General features: G+C 31.6%; 2 protein-coding genes and 1 pseudogene across 3 annotated transcripts; 2 read left to right on the top strand and 1 right to left on the bottom strand.

The window, feature by feature from the left end:
* Positions 1-753: 753 nt before the first annotated feature.
* Positions 754-2,665, top strand: LOC140883572 (pentatricopeptide repeat-containing protein At3g25210, mitochondrial). 2 transcript variants are annotated; one of them, XM_073290098.1, is made up of 2 exons: positions 754-1,861; positions 2,024-2,665. In XM_073290098.1, the coding sequence occupies exon 1, from the start codon at positions 765-767 to the stop codon at positions 1,857-1,859; it is 1,095 nt and encodes a 364-aa protein (XP_073146199.1). In that variant the 5' UTR covers positions 754-764; the 3' UTR covers positions 1,860-1,861; positions 2,024-2,665. The 2 variants fall into 2 exon arrangements, with proteins under 2 accessions (XP_073146199.1, XP_073146198.1); XM_073290097.1 differs by having other exon boundaries at positions 1,962-2,665.
* A 262-nt stretch (positions 2,666-2,927) lies between these two features.
* LOC140879443 (peptidyl-prolyl cis-trans isomerase FKBP62) lies at positions 2,928-3,491 on the bottom strand. Its single transcript, XM_073283137.1, has 3 exons — positions 3,393-3,491; positions 3,172-3,299; positions 2,928-3,083 (listed from the first exon to the last, which is right to left on the bottom strand). Exons 1-3 carry the CDS (start codon positions 3,438-3,440, stop codon positions 2,981-2,983), a joined length of 279 nt encoding a protein of 92 aa, XP_073139238.1. The 5' UTR covers positions 3,441-3,491; the 3' UTR covers positions 2,928-2,980.
* Positions 3,492-15,908: 12,417 nt separating this feature from the next.
* Positions 15,909-17,871, top strand: LOC140884238 (UV-B-induced protein At3g17800, chloroplastic-like; annotated as a pseudogene).
* Positions 17,872-22,840: the final 4,969 nt, after the last annotated feature.

Raw genomic sequence — 22,840 nt, 5'->3', positions numbered from 1 at the left:
TTGGTGATAATAGATTATTAGTCGGAAGAATTATTTGAAAAGGAGTTGTTGGGTATCAGCAATTAATTGTTCCTTCACTTGGCCTAATGTTTGGAGTACAAGATAAATAACTAATTTCTTGAATCTCTTTAAGCCTCAAATTTTGTTTAATTCTTGTCGCAGTACAAAATATTTGCCAGATGCTAACACTAGAGATGGAGTCGGGTCTTAAACGTTATGAGACCAAAATTGAATAAAGATAACCAGCATAGAATAAAATAATGTTGCGATCACATAAAATAAATGATTATGTTACCTTTTTTTTTACAATAATTTTTTTTCGGTTCTCCGCTGTTAAAATAGATTAGATTGACCGAATGGAACTAACCATTTTTTTTTATTTATATTACCTGTGCCGATACGGATGGCTCCGCAACCCAAAATTAAGATTGAAATATCGTACCAAAATAACGAATTATCGGGATATCGTATCAAATTTTTTTCGATATTTTTTCGGTATACCGAAAATTTTTTCTATATCAAAATTTTAAATCAATACTAATATAAATTTTGTTCATCCCAATATTTTTAGTACAATATATCGAAAATTCACACCTACCAAAACCGTTTGCAGGATAGAAGAAGATGGAACGGGCCAAACCGGCCTGTCTTGACAAAATAGAAATGGCCAGGCCCAGGCCCATCTATAAGCCCAAATGAGAAGCTCAAAGAAGCTAGTGAGTCGTGGCTACCGAGTTTCGCAAACCTCGGCCTCGCCCAACACAATGAGGCTCCTTTTACGCCCAACGCTCCTCAACCGCCTTGCTCTCCGCCCCCTCACCACCGCCACCACCGCCACTACCTCCGCCGGTGTGGACCGCCATCTCCTCGTGAATCGGCGCACCCGAACGCCACTGGTAAAACAATTCGAGACCGGGATCCAGAACCTCAAACCCGGGTTCACTGGATCCGACGTGGATCTAGTCCTACGATCCCAACCTGACCCGGATATCGCACTCGACATTTTCCGGTGGACGGCTCAACAGCGATACTACAAACACGACGACCTCACGTACCTCACGATGATTGGTATCGCAGTTTCCGGTAAGCGCCATGGGGTGGCGGAGACTTTGATTGAAGAGGTTATCGCCGGTGCTTGCCCCCCAAATATCCCCTTGTTTAATGCCATGATTAAATTCTGCTGCGGACGTAAACACCTCTTTAATCGCGCTTTTGATATATATAAGAAGATGACAAAATCCGAGGATGCTAAACCTAATTTGGAGACGTATGCTTTGCTATTGAACTCTCTTTTGAAGAAATTCGATCGCTTGAATGTTTGTTATGTGTATCTGCATGCTGTTAGGTCTTTAGCTAAGCAAATGAAGGCCTATGGTGTTATACCAGACTCGTTTGTGCTGAATATGATAATCAAGGCTTACTCAAAGTGTCTCGAAATGGACGAGGCGGTTCGTGTTTTTCGAGAGATGGGGTTGTATGGTTGCGAACCAAATGCTTATACATATAGTTATATAGCCAATGGGTTGTGTCAGAAGGGGAGGGTGAATCAAGGATTTGGGTTTTACAAGGAGATGAGAGAAAAAGGGTTGGTTCCTAAGGGGAGTACTTATTTGATTTTGATTAGCAGTCTAGCCATGGAAAGGAGGTTTGAGGATTCGATCGAGGCTTTGTTTGATATGATAGGCAACTCCATGTCACCTGATTTGCTGACCTATAAGACCTTGTTGGACGAAATGTGTAGGGATGGCAGGGGAAATGATGCTTTCGAACTTGTCGAAGAATTTCGTAAGAGGGACTGTTTAATGAATGAGAAGACCTACTGTACTCTGTTGAATGGATTGCACTTCCTGAGCCGATAAAGGTAGATGCTTGCTTTCTCCGGTTGGTCTTTTGAACATCTGCAATCTTGGAACCTAAAATCTGACCTGAGATCTTTGAGATACTAATTCTGGTATGTTCAGGTTAAGAATGATTCTTATGTTAGGAGGTTGCCAAATATTAAATGAAAATCATGCTGGTGCAGAGCCGAAATCGGATCAAGCAGAGCCCTATGCTAATTGTTATTTCTTCCGGTGACCAAGCAAGGAGTCTACAGAAATTTTTGTTACTTCATCAATTCAAGAATTTTGATTGTCTCCTTGTTAAACAATCAAACACCGGCATGATTCATAACCTTGAGATTGCTTCTTGACGGAATAACCTGTCATCATCTCATTTTCAAGAACAATGTAAAGGAAGATCCTGTGGTTCGGGAAATGCAACACAATGTTCTTGCACAAGATGGTAGTCTCCTGCAAGTCATTGATATTTGATAATGATGGTACACATGTTTTAAACATCAGATATCAGATATGTATCCCATTTAGCTAATGTTCGCTGCCATTTTTTGTGGTGGCCTGGTGTTAAATAAAATGCATGGTGGAAGCGAGTGGTCTCATCTTGTAAATCCTGTTTCCCCTTTCTGCAAGACTTGTGAATAGCTGACTGATGTCAAAGTCGACCCCGAAGTTCTCATACTCATTATAGCTCTATTAGAGGTGAGTCAGGTGACTAATATATGAATGGCAAGGCTTTAATACGGTCCTCGGGAGGATTCTCGAGTTGTGAAGTGTCCATCTAACATATAGACTTGCGATTTTACCGGCACTAACGATTATTAATACAATCTTTTAAGTTAAGCAAATTCGAAGTTTGGATTCAAGCAAAAGATTATGAATTCTGATATGCGGGCGCTGCTTGGCAATTTTAAGTTCTCTATTTACGAACTTAAATGAATTATTATGCTAAAGAAACATGACGATTCTGAACAAAAGAAAAAGATCCAATAACTGTTCTTAGGCATTGGCCGCACTTCTCGGTCCGTCGTGACATGAGATGTGGCATTTAACTTGTTATGCGACCGTCGAATCATTGTGGGGAACATGTAACAATCTAATCAAAACGCTTGTCTCCTTGCCTCGATTCTCCATCAAATTGCATCTTATGCATGCAATTTGGCAAACATATTGCCATAAAACATGACATCCTTCTTGTTGTATTCCTTTGCCTTCTCTTTAAGAGTTTTGTAGCCAAGCTTCACCTCCCTGATTCCATTATTACAAAATGAATAAATAAACATTAAGGCTGAAACAGAATCATATAGGGATTGTTGGCCAGAACGACTAAAACTACATGTTGTCAGGATAAATTTCAAGAGCTTTCTTGATATCACGTTCAGCCAAATCAAGATCTGCCACATGCATGTAAGTCTGAGCTCTCCTATACAGAGCCTTCACGTTCGTACTCTCAAGTTCCAACACCTTCACATGGTGTTCAGCGTTAGCCCTTCTAGATCATAAAGCACTTGGAAAAAAGGCATCACACGAGGAAGAGATGAAAAATATAAATCAAACCTTGGTACAAAGCTTCTCTGTCTGCTTATAATCCCTCAGTTTTAACATGCAAGCGGGGTTGTTGCAAAGTTGCAAGTCACCTTCAATGCTTTCGTCTGCTTCTTTGCAAAACTTAGAGCAGTAATTTTTTCCATTGGATGAGGACTTTGTTATCCTTATTTATATATATGTTTTGAGTAATGATTATTTATATTTTAACTAACGCGAATCCTTTTAATTCTAAATTTGTAATTTTGATGTGTAAAATATGAAGTGAAATTGGAAGCATCCTTCTTGGACACAGTAAGTAGTTGGGTGGTTTGGCCTCTTGCTCGGGACCTTCATATATAGCCGGTACTTAAAGAAGATGAAATTAAGGAGAATTTTATTCTAAGGTAGTGTTTGCAACTTCTAAAAATAAGTGATTATGGAGATTAAGGTAGCGTTTGAGAGAGATTTTAGGAGATATTTCTCAGCTTTTCATTAACAAAATTTTACAATTTTATGAAATTTTGTTAATGAGAAGCTGTGAAGTGCTTTCTAGAAACTATCACAAATACTACCTAAGGGAGTGTTTGCAATCACTAAAAAAAAAGTGATTGTTAGCTTTTGGCTTAAAAAAATTATTTTTGTGTGTTTTTTAAACCTAGATTATGTGTTAGCTTATGCTTAACTTAATTGAAATCCAAAAGCTAGTCATGTGGTGATTATAATTCTCCAAAAGTGATTCTAATAAGAAGGTCATTGTTAAAATCACTCTAATTACTTATTTATCAAACACTACCCAACTTTGATTTTTAGATTTTCACATTTGTTTTCAAACACTATCAACTTTTGATTTTTCTTAACTTTTCTATAATCTATAAATTAATCGCTTTTACAAAAGCACAATCTATTGCAAACACTCCCTAAGAATCTTCATAATCACTTATTTTTAGAGGTTGCAAATACTACCTAAGTTTATTCCTGAATAATGTTTTAAACCAATAAATAATGCTTTCAGCCATTATTACTCTTGTGAGATCTAACGTGACCGTGTGTTGTTGAAAGTTGGTACCATTGTTGGGCCATGTGTTTTGAATCTCAAAATCAGTTTGATTACTGATGAGGAAATGGTTTTGTGTGAGCTACAGTTGTCCTCATTGTCTTATGTGGCCGTATATGTGAATAACAATCAAATTGTGGTACTTTTATGGTCCAGTTCATAGTATTTGAGCCGTTCATTACAATTCATTATAAATTGAGAGAATTTTTAAAATGGACTTCTACAAGTATCTATAATCAATTTTGGCCTTAATTTAGCTATTTTTTCAAATTAGCGTTTTAATCATCCCAAGTTACAAATTTATCCCTTAAACCCTATTATCACTTACGTACTATCACCGATTTATCATTCTTATTTTTTTCTCTTTGCTGTCACCAACAAAACATTAAATCCAAGATACGAAATCTCAAGTTTTGTGGTTTTGATTTTTTATTTATTTTTATATTTTATTTTAGTGTATTGAAAAAGTCACAAATTTCATTATATTATCTTCTCCCTCTCCCAGACTCTCACCGCCAATCATCAAATCAAATCGAGGGAGGTAATCTCTTTTTCTTTTTGCATCATTTTTTATATGTTTTTATATCATGTTTTAATGTATTGAAAATGCATGATGAATATCAGATTATATATTTTTTTATGAAATATTGATAAGTATATCACACAAAGCTAATTGTTAGAGTAATGTTATCTACGTGCAGTAACTAGTAATTTGATAGTAGAGATTGATACATTGATATAGTTGTGGGGTTCGACTCTAATAACGGTGTTGAATCATATGCATATTGTGAAAAATATTGTGTTAATTTAAAAGACATTTTAAACAATATTTTTTACGAGCCAATTTTTTTTTTCCAAATATAGTGTTGTAAATCTCTCTTAATTTATTGAGTGAGTTAGTAGTAGAATCTACTAATTTAGAACATATTTAAAAGGATATTTTAGGATTTTAAATTTATGAAAGGCTATATTGCAAAATATTTGATGAATAAGGCTATTTTTAAAAATATGGTTTTGAAGTAGGCTAGAATCCTTAAATTCTCTTATAAAATTTTGGTCCAAAATGAAACACTTTGATTAAAAGATCAAGTTTGGTCGATATAATTTATGATTTGTAGTCGTATTTGTAGTTTTATGTTTTTTCGGAACTTTTCTGCATTAATCTATTCTGTTTCTAGGAATGTTTTGACCCAATTGTGGATTCAGAGACTGGAAAGGACTTCATTCCGTCTATGATTTACGGATATGGTTAACGTCAAGACTTCAGTATAATGCATTGTGCTATATGGACAGTAATGTTAGACCCATTTCTAACATCCATGCTTTCTTTTCGTTCCGGCTACTACTGATGTAACATTGTGGATAAACTTGTTTTCATTGTGCGTTTATAAGATATATTTGTGACACATTTTTGGTTTTGCAGATACAATTTTTTTTGTTCTACTCGTAGATTTGTGAAAAAGTTCGAAACGTATATATATTAAATATATAATTATTTATATTAATTAATTACTAAGGCTCGTGAACTATTCGCAAACTATCGAACATAATAATTTTGGTTTGAGCTCGGCTCGAAAAAAAATTCAAACGTGTTCGAATTGGGTCGAGTTCGATAAGTTTGAATATGAATTAAATATTTATCAAGCGGACTCGTAAAACTCACGAACCGGCTCGATTTGTTTGTTTGCACCCCCTAAGATTGAGTTGTCGGATGGGGTTAGATTTTGAGATTGGGCTTTTTATTAAAATAATATAAACATTAAAAATACATATACAAAAAAAAAAAATTTAGAAAAGTATATCAAAGTATTGCAATCCATGTCCCGGATTTGTCAGACTTTTCTGCCACCATGGCAGAAAGTCTGACATATATATTTATATATAAAATTGTATATATATTGTCCGATTCGGGTCGATTGTTTCTAAAAAATATCGAAATTTATATTAGTTTTATTCCAATTTTAAAATATTTAATGAATTTAAATAAGATAATATATGTGTTTCAAATTAATAGTCTAGATAATAGATAATCAAATCAAATTATACTTACACAAAGATAATAGTAATATTTAAATTGACATAGTTGCACTTGAATAGTTGAATTGTTAAATTTTTATTGTTTTGATATATCTACAATAAAAATATTTATTTTTATTATTTTATTATATTATTGTTTACTGAATTACGGATTCTATTTTTATATTATTTATGAAATAATCCGCTAGTTTAACATATTGTTATGGTCAATTTTTTTCGGTCAACCAATTATTTATTGACCAAAAAACAAAAATTACAAAAAATTGATTTTTTTTGAAGTATAATAGTTTCAAACAACTGCATTAGTTTTATAATTTTTATATATTTTAAAAAATATTGTCATCTAGTTCTATTTTATTCCATTAAAAACAAAATATTGTATATAAATCGAATTACATGTAACACTACCGGCTTGTTTTTTCTCTCTATAATAACAATGAATTTTTTTTTTAAATAATAATATAAAAATTCAAAAATTATAAAAATAAAGTCGACTGTTTTGTATATATTTCGATCTATATACAATATTTTGTTTTTAGTGAAATAAAATAGGACTAGATATCTGGATTTTTTAAAATTAAATAAAAATTATAAAACCAATGAGTTGTTTGAAATTATAATAATTCGAAAAATATTAATTTTTTGTAATTTTTATTTTGGGTCAATAAATTATCGGTTGACCAAAATAAAATAAAATGAAAAAAGATATGTTAAACTAGCCGATTTTTCATAATTAAATATGTACTGATCAATTCAGTAAACAATAGATATAAAAAAATAAAAATAAATTTTTATTATTATAGATATATCCAAACAATAAAAAATTTAACAATTAATTCCAATTATGTTAAATTAAATATCAACTATTATCTAAGTGTGAGTATAATTTGATTTGGTTATCTATTATCTCGATTATTAGTTTGAAACACATATATTATTTTTTTTAAATTGATTAAATATTTAAAAATTCAAACCAAAAATATTTATAACTTTTGTATTTTTTAAAAACAATATGCTTGTTTCGGATCCGGAACTTATTGTCCCGTCAAGCTTCTCCCAACATGGCCCACATGGATGAAAATCTGACAAACCCGGGACAGTAAATCCCGGATTGCACTACATTGATCAACATTTTACAAATGTTGTATTTTCATATGTTTTTTTTATTTTTATAATATTTTAATAAAAAAGATATATATATATATATATATATATATATGAGTTTTGATATCATGGGCAACTATCATGGGCATCTACATGGGCAACAACTGACGTGGCAATCACTGATTGGATGTACAAGGTGCCACAAGGTGCCGGATTTTGACACCCCTAATCAAAACTCTATTTATTATTATTTTTTTTATTATTATTACATCTTATAGAAATAAAATTTTTAATTATCCAACTTTCAATGAATTAATGAATATAGAGATGCAATCTTGATTATATCATAATTTAATTCTCAATAAAATCAAAATCATTAAGCAAATCAATCATTTTATACTACCTTCTTTTTTCGTGCAATTAGACATTTTCTTAATTATCAAAATGGAACTTATTTTTGTGTTATTGATATTGTTTTCTATTTACGAAAATTCCAATCGCATTTATAAATCGATATATCTATATTGTTTTTATAACTATTTGTTTACAAAAAAACACTAAACGAAATAAACAACATATGCACTCAAGTATCAGCATAAATTTAAAAGCACGTATGGTGTGTTGTGTGGACATCACTATATAAAAAGGAATAATAACAATTATTTAAAAATAATAATAAATAAATAAAGAAAATATCCGAATGAGCCCAAGAGAAAGGGAACAAATTTATAGGGGTGTATTCGCTGCATATATTTACTGAATTTTTTTAAATGACAGACTTTAGTGGAGTTGATAGATTTCTGCAGACTTTTATAGAATCTCACAGATTTTAATGACTTTCACATAATCTTGCAGATTTGTTTTTCATGACTTTTATTGACATTTGTAAACTTTTTTCATGACTTTTATTAACATTTGTAAATTTTTTTGTATAACCATATGTGTTTTGTAATTCATGATTTTGATTTTTATTTATTTATTGGAATTATTAATCGAGTATCAATAACATATATTTATCTTTCTTTAAAATAATTATATTTCCTTAAAATGTTTTTATCTATCATATAAATAATTTTGACTTATCAATTTGGTTTACAAAAATCAATAAGTAGTATTAAACTTATTGCAATTAACAAAAAATTTGAAAATATTTAGTTTTATATAGTATTCTTTTATATATATATACATTCGTGTTAATAAATTTTTAAAACTACGTCAATATATCAAGTCAATATATATAAATCATATACATATACATATTATTATTATTATTTTATTATTATTATTATTATTATTATTATTATTATTATACATTTGTATATTAAAGTGAATAAAATGTAAATTTTGAGTTATAATAAAAATTAAGCTACAAATTATTAAAATTTAAAAAATAATTAAAACATCAAATTTTATATAATTAATAATGAATTAATTAGAAAAAATAATTATTGTTATTTTCAATTTATGGTTAATAAAATATTATAAGTTTTTTTGTTGTGTAGTATAAATATGATTTTAATTCTCGTGAGATTTTGTAATTAAAAATTCAAAAAATTATGAATGATAAAAATTTTATTGTTTTTTTTATTTTAAAGGGGTGTATTGGTTCTTAGAAATAGAAAAAATATGTTAATATATATGTGGCTAGTGTATAGACTATTTTAATAGAAATAAAAAAATGTGAAAATGTCCATCTAAATCTTTAAGTTTAACCAAAGACAATTATGAACATTTTATTGTTGTACCTTTGGCTTTAATTATTGTACTTAATAGAATTTCATGGAGTTTTTAAAAGTTCATTGACATTTTGAATACCTCTAGACTTTTATAGAGTTTTTAAAAGTCAAGTTTGAATACCACATGACTTTTTAAAATTCTACAAATGTTCATCTTGAATACCACTAAACTTTTATGGAGTATATAAAAGTCTAGATTGAATACATCTAGACTTTTAAACTCCATAAAAGTCATTAAAATTATACAACCAATACACCCCCCTTAAATTAAAATATATTATTATAAATAAAGAAAGAAAATATCCGAATGAGCCCAAGAGAAAATGAACAAATTTAAATTAAAATATAGAAAAGGTTGATAAGCTACGATGTCTCCCCCCACAATTATACTGTTTCCTAATTGACCTTTAATTGGATCTTCATTATTATTATTATCTTCGTCCAATACAATAATTCCATTCCACCTTATCCAATTTCTCGCCGCACCCACACGTGACCCTCTCCCTACATGGGTTTTGAAAAATAACCTTGATTTGTTATTTTACAAAAATATACTTTTTAAATAAATTATTAAAACATTTTTATTCACAAATCCAACCATTAAAATTTAAAATCAGATTTTCACTCAAATATTAGCCCGTAAACTCCTTACCTCACAACTCATCTCGTAAACGTTCGTAAACCCTCTTCAAGATAGTCTCCAGAAACCATCTTCATGACCATCTTCTTCCTCCATTCATCTGTATCTTTCTTCAGAAAATATATTTCGCACTCCAGTTGTCATCTTCTTTCTCCCACAACCATCTTTTTTGAGAGCTCATATTCTTCAACATCACACGACCATTTCTACTTCCAATGTCCAATGAATGAGTTCTTTTAAGTTGTTTACCTATTTTGCAAAAAAGTTGTGAAATTTGTTTGTATTAGTTTTTGGGTTATGATGTTTTATATGATTTGAAGATATATGTGATTTTTCATAGATCAATTTGAAACATCTATGATATGCTCTAGATTAGCAACGACTAGTTTGACAGATATGCAAATATGTTTGAACATTGTGCATTTAGGGCTTCCAAGGAAGGGGAGGGACCAGTTATATTTGAAATTTTGAACTCTTTTGTTTTCGAAATTTGTAATAATGAAGATCGAAAAAAGAAAAGAGGTATCTTGGAGACCATTTTTTATTTGCATTGTTTTTTTGCTAAGGAGGCCGTTGGATGGTTTTTGGAGACCATTAGATGGTCTACGAAGACCATCCAATGGTCTCCTTAGCAAAAACAATGCAAATAAAAGGAAAAAGGGTTTTTGGAGATCATTAAATGGTCTACGAAAAAAGAGGTATCCTGGAGGCCATTAGATGGTCTACAAAGGCCATACATTTTCTATTTGAAACGAAGGAAAAAAAGGAGGAAAAAAGAGGCCTGGAGACCATTTTTTATGTGCACTGTTTTTTTACTAAGAAGACCATTGTATGGTTTTTGGAGACAATTAGATGGTCTACGAAGACCATTTTTATAACATGTTGAGACCATATTTTGATTACAAATAGGTTGAGGTGATAATTATTTTTTTCTACCATTTCATCTTAAAATTGATATCATTTTAATATTATTTATCTTACGAACATAGGTACACTTAGATACTCAATTATCTCCCAGAAAAGAGACTTTCAAGTGCAAACTAACAGTTCAAGCACATTACAAAGAAATATTGGAGATAATAATGAATAGTCTAAATCCAAAAGAGATGAAATTCATGGTAAATAACACACAATTTGAAAATTTAATCACTTGTTCAAAAGATTACAAAGCATGAATTCAAATTTTATGGTATCTTATGGTGAGGATGCGCAAAGAATGCCACCTTCAATATGAGTGGTTTCATCCAACCTCTTCGGAAAATAATATCATTGTTTTAAAATATGAATTATTTATAATGTTAATTGATTGATATTTTTATTTGTGTATTATGATTGTAGCTATTGGCATATGAATGCATACCAGGGATTCGGAAAGTTTTTGCAACCCAGAAAGATGAACATGACATAAAATATGATATATATATATATATATATATATATATAGTATAATGAGATAACAAATTTAATTAGGTTGAGTTGAAATAACATATAACTCCATTACAAAGTTGGACGACCACAATACAACTAAAATGACCATCCAAAACTAAGGGGACCATCATATAGACCATCAGAGACCATTGGACAACTAAGGTGACCATCATGAAGCTAGTGCGACCATCAAAAGACCACAATAAGGGCCATGAGAGACCATCAGAGACCATTAAGCTAGTGCTACCATCAAGAGACCATCATAAAGATCGTGCGGCCATCAAAAGACTATCAAAGCAATAAGGGCCATGAGAGACCATCGGAGACCATCATGAAGCTAGTGCGACCATCAAGAGGCCATCGTGAATCTGAGCGATCATAAAAAGACCATAAAAGCAATAAGGGTCATGAGAGACCATCACGAAGCTAGTAAAACCATCAAAATATCATCAAGGCAATAAAGGCAGAGAGACCATCAGAGACCATCATGAAGCTAGTGCGACCATCAAGAGACCATCTTGAAGTTAGAGCGATCTTCAAAAAACCATATAAGCAATAAGGGCCTTGAGACCATCAAAGACCATCACTAAGCTAGTAAGACCATCAAAAGACCATCAAAGCAATAAAGGCCAAGAGAGACCATCAAAGACCATCATGAAGTTAGTACGACCATCAAAGCAACACACCATCCATCGAGAAGAACTAAGATGACACAATGCATACAATGAAACTAATTAAATTAATATATATATATATATATATATCATAAATTCATATATCATAACTTACATATGTATATTTATGTATATTATGGCATATTGTGATGCACAAAAATATAACATATAAATATATCATTTACATACATGAAATATAGTATGATATATAAAGATATAGATATACCACGATATATTGTATTGTAATGTAACATATTGTAACCATATGTCATAAACATGTGATATATTTTGTTAGACTAAATCTTTTTATGTATGATGATATATATATTGAGATGTTTCATATATATATATATATATATATATATATATATATATATATATATATATATATATATATATATATAGTTTCTTTCAAGTGCCCACCTATCATGCCCACTACCATGCCCACCAATGATGTGTCACTATTCTATTGGATGTGATAAAGATGTGATAAATTGTAGGTCCAATAGAATAGTGTCACATCATTGGTGGGCATGATAGTGGGCATAATAGGTGGGCACTTGAAAGAAACTCTATATATATATATCATAATTTACATAGGTATACTATAATATATTGTGATGTATAACAAATCGTAACATACATATCATAAATCAATATATCATAACTTACATATGTATATTTATGTATATTATGACATATTGTGATGCACAACATCATAACATATAAATATATCATTTACATACATGAAATATGGTATGATGTATATAGATATAGATATACCACGATATATTGTGTTGTAATGTAACATATTATAACTATGTCATAAACATGTGATATATATATTTTGTTAGACTAAATATTTTTATGTATGATGATATATATATATTGAGATGCTTCATAAATAAATATATATATAGGTATACTATGACATATTGTGATGTACAACAAATCGTAACATACATATCATAAATCCATATATCATAACTTACATATGTATATTTATGTATATTATGAAATATTGTGATGCACAACATCATAACATAAAAATATATCATTTATATACATGAAATATGATATGATATATAGAGATATAGATATACCATGATATATTGTGTTGTAATGTAACATATTGTAGCTATATGTCATAAACATGTGATTAAATCTTTTTATGTATGATATAATATATATTGAGATGTGTCATAAATATATATCATAATTTACATAGGTATACTATGACATATTGTGATGTACAAAAAATCGTAACATACATATCATAAATCAATATATCATAACTTACATATGTATATTATGACATATTGTGACACAACATCGCAATATATAAATATATCATTTACATACATGAAATATGGTATGATATATAGAGATATAGATGTATCACGATATATTGTGTTGTAATGTAAAATATTGTAGCTATGTCATAAACATATGATATATTTTGTTAGACTAAATCTTTTTATGTATGATACAATATATATTGAGATGCGTCATAAATATATATATCATAATTTACATAAGTATACTATGATATATTGTGATGTACAAAAAATTATTATATATTGTAGATGTAATAAAAATATATCATAAGAGATATAATATGACATTCATGAACATGACATGTTGAGTTGAAATAAGTCAAAAACATATGAATACATTACAATGTTGGACAACCACCAGACAACTATGGTGACCATTAGAGACAATCAGAGACCATGAAAAACTAAGGTGATCATTAATGACTACCAATAACCACGCAAAATTAAGATGACCATTACAATGTCGGACGACCATTAGACGACTAATAAGACCATCATAGACCATTAGAGACCATGCAACCATATGTTGGGCGAGTATTGGACAAAGACCATGAGAGACCATCGTGAAGCCAGTAAGACCATCAAGAGACCATCAAAGCAATATATCATAACGCAGACCAATCTATCATAACGACAACCTCATTTCATTTACGTATACCAAACTCCCCAACCGAAGAAATATTTATCGTGGGCATCCTGCATTAACAACAAAATCAATGTTAAGAATAATTCAATTTTTTTTGGCAAAACAATTATAAGCTAGGAGACCATCGTATAACTATGAGAGACCATCATAAAACTACAGAGACCATCGAAAAGGTTAGGAGACCATCATATAACAATGTGAGCAAAAAAATTATAGGTTAGGAGACCATCATATAACTATGAGAGACCATTATAAAACTACAGAGATCATGCATCCACTGCAAGGCTAGAAAATAATATATAACAACGAGAGCAAAAATATTATAGGCTAAGGGCATGATTGGTACAAGGGAATGAGATGGAAATGGAATGAGCATTCCCATCTCATTCCCTATATCTATGCTTGGTTTGACATGAGAATGAAAATGGTCATTCTCATTGGAATGAATATTCCCATGAACATGAGAATAATCATTCCATCCATTTTTGGATGATTCCCACCTCCCATTTTCATATTTATGTGTAATCTTTTCCATATTTAAATTATTTAAATTACTATTTACTTATATAATAATAACAATATATTATTATTGTATATAAAAATAATTAAGTTATTATTTTATTATTATATTAATAATGATATTTTTGTAATATTAATTATTAGTATTATGATTTATTTATTATTATTATTTATGAAAGCATTTATAAAAAATATTTTTATTTTTTATTACAAAAATTTATTATTATTTAATATTATTTTGAAAATAATAATTAATATTATTCATCTATAATTATAAAAATTAAAAAATAATATTATAATTGTATCTTATTATTATAATAAAATAATTATTATTATTATAAAATAAAAATTTAAATTATTGAAAATATATAATGATAATTTTATAATAATTGCTACAACTTCAATATTAATAATAATAAAAAGTTTATGAATTACTCTTATTTTAATATATGTAGTTAAAATATGATTTTTTATTAAAAATTATTTCATTCCATTCTTTTTTCATTTTAATAGTATCTATCGTTGAAATAAAATAAAACAACCATTTCATTCTCAATCTCATTCTATTCCAAAATCGATTCAATTCCTACCTTATTCCTTTCTAACGTACCAATCATGCCCTAAGAGACCATCATATAACTATGAGAGACAAGTATAACACTATAGAGACCATCCACGGCAAGGCTATGAGACCATCATATAACTATAAGAGCAAAAAAAATATAGGCTACGAGACCATCATATAATTGAGAGACCATTATAAAACTACATAGACCATCAACGGCAAGGCTAGGAGACCATCATATAACTATGAGAGACCAACATTATAAACAAAAATATCATCACAAAATCTACATACAAGCTTACAAAAAGAAAATTAGGGCAATATGAATACCTAGTTTGTGAATAGAGAAAAGAAATCACACAAGAAAAAAATAAGACCATCACAAAATATGCATACTTAGCTTTTGAATTGAGCCCAGAAAAGAAATCACACTGAGTGAATGAAAATGAGAACATAAGAAGAAATCGGAGGAGTGAAGAAAAGAAACTGAAAAAAAACAGGAGAGAGAGCCAAAGTATGAGTTTGACCAATCATGTTAATTAGAATATATAATTATTTTATTTTTTTATTTTTAAAAAAGTACACTGATTAGTTAAGTGTAAATTAAGATAAATGGTTTTTTAATCAATGAAGGTCATTGATTTAAGAAAAAAAAAAATTTAAGGTCATTTGAAGACCAACGGAGGTCAATTTTTTTTAAATGGCCCCACCATTCTGTATCTATCTCTCTCAATAATATATTGGGTTTTCACCAAAGATATCTCTGTATACGTAGCATAGGATCGGAAGAAGAATTATATATTTTTTTTTTGTCACAAATCTCTGTGAAATTAACTGAACCCACAAAAAATTTTACATCAACGAATCGATCGGCGTTGCAGATTTTATCAAAAACAGTGTCTTTTGAATGGACTGCTGCCTTTTCTACGGGAGACCCAGTTTTTCTTTCGCAACTTTGTTCTCTGGGACCTTCCGCCGTCCGAGAGATTGTGGGTAGTAGTGCTAGCAAGTGCGACTTTGGTGGCTTGAACGCGCCGTTGGAGCCCCGGACGCCGGCTGGGAGGCTCTTGAGCGGAGTATTGCTTGATGATCGGGGTAGATTTCAGTTCGCGGCTCGGGAGCAGTTGGAGATGCTGGCGTCTCAAAGGGATGAAGCCGATGCGCGTATGCGGCTTAGCCTCGGCTCTGACGAAGCTTGTCTTCACAGGTTGGTTGTTGCCTATGTGTTTATTGCAGATTCTGATCTATTCCATTATCCAAGTTTTTTTTTTTTTGTTGATTCATATTGCATGCTTTAAGGATGTTATAATGCCTTTATTGATTTTTCTGGTGGTAATTGTGTTGTGATTTGCTGGCTATTCTCAAGGGAATTAATTTTTATTTATTTATTGATCCCTCTTCAGGTAATTGAGACTCGAAGTAGCTTTGTGAAGTGAAATCAAATTTCTTGATGATATTTGCCTCTCAAAGTGTACATTCTTAGGTTGTATTGGTTCGCAAGTGAGGGGATTTGGGTGTTTATTTATGTATGCTGGCTGACATTATCCTTTTTACCACATCAAGATTTAGGCTATTTGCTCGTATTCTTTTTATGAACTGCATCCACGTTTTTGCATAAACGCAGAACTCTTTGAGAATGGCATGGGACGGAGAGGGTGTACTAGTGCATCGAGTTCCTGCAACGGCTGGAGGAGGGTGTACTAGTACTGCCGCCGAACATGGTGTGGTCTCGTCAAGAAATTTAATCTCGTGATATATTGATTGCCTCTGTAATTTGGTATCAATTCGTGATTGTGGGAATACTGATGCTGAAATCTGGGAAATCTTGGTAATGTTGGTTGATTTATGCAGAATCGTTCAGTTTGTGCACTTTTGGACTAACTTGAATGTAATTTTGGCAGGAGGATTGCGGAACTGAAAAGGGATGAATGCAGAGATGTGGTTGAAGATATCATGTATATGCTGATCTAGTACAAGTTTTCTGAGATCGGAGTTTATCCAGTCCCCCGGATTTCACAATGTGTCTACAATGGTCGGCTCGAGATTTGGCCTTCTAGGGATTGGGAACTGGAGTCTATCCATAGCATTGAGGTTGTGGAGATGGTGAGGGAACATTTGAATGACGTTGTTGGAGTTAGGGCAAATTCGAATGTCACAGAGAGTTGGGCCATTACTGAAATTGAAAGGCTTCGTCTCTGCAAATTGTGTGCTGCTTCCGTTCTGTATGGATACTTCTTGAAGTCCGCTTCTCTAAGACACAGTTTGGAATGTGGTCTTTACCATAGCAACTTCATCATTGGTGATTGTACCCACGTACCTGTTTCAGAGACATTTTCTTTAGAATCAAAGCTCGTTGCCTTCGATCACAGCAGCAACCCGAGTTCTACTTCTGTGGGTCAAGTATCATATGGACCAGTGAAAAAACCGAAAAATTTGAAACGTTATTTGATGGGATTTGACCGAGAAACTATCCAGATGTGCGCAAGACCAAAGTCTACTGAGGCCTTGAATCTGATTGAGAGATACACTTGTTCCCTCTTTGGAGACAAGAAGACTGGTCTGATCGAATCCGACGAGGTAATTTCAACATCTTTTGCAAGTCTGAAGAGATTTGTGCTCGAAGCTGTGGCTTTTGGTTCTTTCCTCCTGGAAGCAGAAAGCTGCGTGAATGATGTATATATGCTCGAGGAAAACTGAGCATGATCCGACTGTAATGCGATCTGTGCTCTCATATATTTGTGCACATAATTAGTTTTCTTTTTTCAAGCTTACGCGTATTTGTGCAGATGAAATGCGCATTTGTGCAGAACATGCTCTGATTTCTTAATGACAAAATAATGTTTACATTCCAGTTCCACAGATCATGGTAGTGGTGAGAATGTTTTTTTTGTTACCAAATCTTGAGGTTTCTTGCTGTGTAAATTTCTGTGATAAATTTCTATGGTTCTTACACAGAAAACCTAGAGTGGTAATGAATTCTTGAACTCGTTAAATGAAGTTGGATTCTTGTGTGATGCAGAAGAGATACTCCTCCCCAAGATAAATAGACACAGATTGAATATATTGGACACTTCATTAATATAATTGACCTTGTCAACCTCAAGTCTTTCTTTACTCCTCAAATTCAAATATCTTATGTTACACTGAATCTTCCTTTTGAAATGACTTTGAATTGTTATAATTTGTGGGAAACGACTACCATATATTATATGGACTCACAAGTTTAATTTTGAATATATAATATTACTATTGACAAAATCTCCGGTGAGATGCCCTTATAGCTAGATTATAAGATCAGCGTAATGTTTATATCATTCATAACCTAAATTAAAGCCAATTACGTACATAAAATTCCCCTGAGGTAGAAATTTGTCGAAATACATACCCAACAGAACATTGTCGAAATACACAATAACCTAAATTAAAGCCCAATTACATAAAATTCATCATAAATGTTAAATTCATAGACTAGGTGGAATTACAGGATTCCCATTTCTTCTCGCCCGAAGGCGGCGAACATAAACCAAGCACCATAGCAGCAAACAAACGAGGATCACCACCAGACCCAAGAACACGTAAAACAAGCTGATAGGAAAAACTTTGGGAGACGAAGTTTTGGTTTTTAACCAATCCGAGGGAAAGACACACTCACCATAACTCGGGTCTACTGTGGTAATTGCACCTACACCATTGTAGGTGCAGGCCTCGGGAGAACCACTTTGGTGAAGCAGGCTGGAGAGGACGAACGCAGTGTGGTTCCTCAGAGTGTTGGGAATGTAACAATTTCCCTGCGGTTGGATTTCGAAACAATCCACGGTCGAGGAACATTGTTCATCAATGACACTCTGCATGGTGGAGTTTGAAACTGATGGATCCTGGAGGACGGTGCACCAAATCTGGATTTTGTTGCAGGAGATATTTCCAAAAAAAGTACTAATGATCAACAGTACCATAAACAGGGAAGTCATTTCGTAAACGAATTGTATTTGGAAGATGACCTGAGTTTGTAAAACAGGGGGTTGAACGGATATGGATGGAGGAGAAACGGCGAGCTTTCAAATTTATGGACGTTGAAGAAGAAGACCTCAAACCATGCAAAAATAGGTAGGAATCTTTAAAGTATCATTTAAATAAAAATTATACTAGATAAAAAACGATTTTTTTTTTTTTTTTTTTTGTCGTTGAGATAAATGTTTAACCAGATAATTTGTTCTCGAAAATACTCCTACAAAACAGGAAATTTACGTTGAAAATCGTTCAGATCATATCTTTAATTAAATTCATGGTTATTTTTTGGAACTCGATCGAATTGTTTATTTATTCCCATTTCTTTAGCTTTTTTGTTCGGTTAACGTTGCTGTTTTTTGCCCTGAGGGCCCATACATTGATAAACTGATGGTGAAACCTTAGTCCAGAAATTGCATGTTTTTCTTTATTCAACCCAATCACATCAATTCAAATCCCAAATTAATAATACATATTCAAATACCAATGTTTATTTGACCTACAAAATATTATTTATTCTACACTTGCACGTTCAAAATCCCTAATGCAAATATATTTTGCTCTGCACTCTTTAGTCACTTTTTTGTACCACAATTTTGTTAATTTGTACCACATTTTTTATGGTTTTGTACCACATCTTGTATGGTTTTGTACCACATTTTATTACTAGGAATCCCAAAGCAAAAAATGTTTGCATTTGGAGATTTTTGAGCAAATTGCCCTTTTTTTCATCTCATTTTGACCATAATTTTAACATCTTATATCCATCTCCATGCTAATCTATTTTTTTTTAATGACATGTTAAAATCATTTATAAACACCTTTCAAAAAAAAAATTCATTTATATGTTTATGTTAATAAATTTCCTTTAATATATCATATTTTCACTTAAGTTATGCTATTAAATATTATGTTTATTTTTTTATTTTTGAAATTGTGATTAAATTCAATAAATAAACACACTCACATATATATTGTTAATTATGTTATGCAATTTTTACTTATTCGTACGATATTAAATATAAAACAAATAATTTCGACATTAAAAATTTTATTTGAAATATAATATTAAAAATTATATTTTTCATAAACTTGAAAGAATAATATATCATCAGAAGGTTTTAACTAATCAGATCATCACAATATTGTATTTTTGCATTGAAATTAATTAATACACATGTATCGTAACAGTAATTATACAATTTGGAAACAGTACATACGACATGAAGTTGTTCAACCACATCCAATAACAGTTACAATCCGAGCCATACTTTGATTGAATTGAATGATGCTCATCTGTTTTGATTAATTGTTGGGAATTTACACAAGTGTGTATTGTTACTTGTTTCATCTTATATATATAGTGAATTGCAGTAGAAAATAATTAATTCTACAGTGGTAATAAATAAGATACATGAATCTTATATTTGCTTTAAATAATTTATATTAAAATTTAAACTCCTTAAATTGACATTTTCATGAACATTAATTAAGAATTTTTTAATACAACGGAGATTGTACACATTGGATTATTTTGTTGCCCTACATCACGTGAAACTTCCATAAAATAGTTTTGCACAAATCGATCGCTGGTCTTCCAAATATTCATTTATAATTTATTGAATGAGTCTAATTGAAACGGCAAATTATGCTGAAATGAAGATAAAGTGATGAATGTGTAGCACATGTTTACATGTTTAGCACATAAACTTATAAAAACACATAAGCACATAATTGAAAAAAAAAAACACATAATTGCAATAAACACATAATCATCTAATTGCAAACAGTAAGCTAGGAGTAATTGGGTGGGTATCAGCAATTAATTTTTCCCTCACTTGGCCTAATGTTTGGAGTACAAGATAAATACCTAATTTCTAGAATCTCTTCAAGCCTCAATTTTTGTTTAATTCTTGTCGCAATACAAAAACTTTGCCAGATGCTAACACTAGAGATGGAGTCGGGTCTTAAACGTTATGAGACCAAAATTGAATAAAGATAACCAGCATAGAATAAAATAATGTTGCGATCACATAAAATAAATGATTATGTACAATAATTTTTTTTTCGTTTTCAGCCATTAAAATAGATTAGATTTTTTTTTTTTTTTGAAACAAGAACTACCATAAAATTAACCCGTGATGAACTCCCGAGAAGCCAAGTTTACAAGCCATAAAGGTACATTCTCAGATGTAAATTCGAAACTAGAAAAAGAGATAATAGCTTTCCGAGCTAATTGATGAGCCACTCCATTTGCACTTCTACGAATATGTTTCAGAAATAGGCATGTCGATGATCCAAGATGTGATTGAATTTCCCTTGCCAAATCACCTTCCACCCCCAGGTTGTCATTCGGAGAATTAACTTCAATAGCCGCCTCCAAAGAATCCGTACAAATAAAAGCACTAGAAAAACCTTGTCTCATGGTAAACTCCAACCCCACCCGTATAGCCATTAATTCAGCACATTTTACTGATCCTGGATTGCGAATACAACATGTCTTAGCCCCCACCACCGCACCTTGCCAATCACGTATAATAATCCCAGCACTGTATCTGTTCGCATCGACATCCACTCGAACCCGATGAGGAGGTGGTGTGTGAAGACTAATTTTGACTCAATATCAGAATCAATGGCCAAGATTAAATGTGTCTACTTAATCTTATTCAACGGCTGAGATTGAAGGAAGAAGATTAGCCTTCAGTTTAAATAGTTAACACGAGAGTTAGTTAGACTAACTGATTAATCTTTCATTCTCATCTTCGACTTTTAGGCTGCTGGGAATTAGCACTTTTCTCTGAAACAGAGCTCGAGATTATCAACTCGAGGAAGATCGAAGCTGCTTCTATATTCTTCTATGTTCATTAGAGAGTTTAGTGAATCTTAAGTCTTGTACGATCGTTACTCTGTGAGATTGAGAGTGTTGTATCTTGAAGAACAATCTTATAGTGGATTCATATTGGGTACATCCCAAGAACCTTGGATGTAGGATATTCATATCCGAACCAAGTAAAATCTTGTGTCGCGTGAGTTCTTATTATTTATGGCGTGTTTGTCTTTGATTGAATTGTTTTCATCTCTCTCGCATGCTGTTCTTGGATTAAATCTCAACAAACTGGTATCAGAGAGCGTGGTTATTCATTGATCGAGAGGTCTATCTTGAGTTGCTCTAGAGGTGTTTGTTTTTCTGTCTAAGTGAAGTTCTTGAGTTGTTCTATAGAAGATGTCTACTGGCCAGGGGCTATCTCACAATATGCCAACATCAAGATTCGAGCTGGAAAAATTTGACGGGAAAAATGATTTCAACCTCTGGAGAGAAAAGATGATGGCTCACCTTGGAAATTTGGGGCTGGACGATGCTCTAAAAGTAGAGTCAAAGATGCCCGATTCAATAAAGAACAAAGAAGAGATACTTAAAAAGGCAAGAAATACAATTGTTCTAAGTTTAGGAGATCAAATTCTCAGAAAAGTAGTGAAGGAAAAGACTGCCTGTGAAATGTGGATGAAACTAAAACAATTGTATATGGCCAAGACTCTACCCAATAGAATCTACCTGAAGCAGCGGTTCTATGGATTTAAAATGGATGAAAATAAATCCATAGATGAAAATACAGATGAATTTACAAAGTTGCTATCTGATCTGGAGAATTTGGATGTAACAGTAGATGAAGAAGATCAAGCCATTTTCTTGCTAAATTCCTTACCTAAGGCTTATGATCAATTGAGGGATACC

Source organism: Henckelia pumila, chromosome 2 (assembly GCF_033568475.1).
Source record: "Henckelia pumila isolate YLH828 chromosome 2, ASM3356847v2, whole genome shotgun sequence".
Lineage (NCBI taxonomy): Eukaryota > Viridiplantae > Streptophyta > Magnoliopsida > Lamiales > Gesneriaceae > Henckelia > Henckelia pumila.
This window is presented reverse-complemented; position numbering and strand designations above follow the sequence as displayed.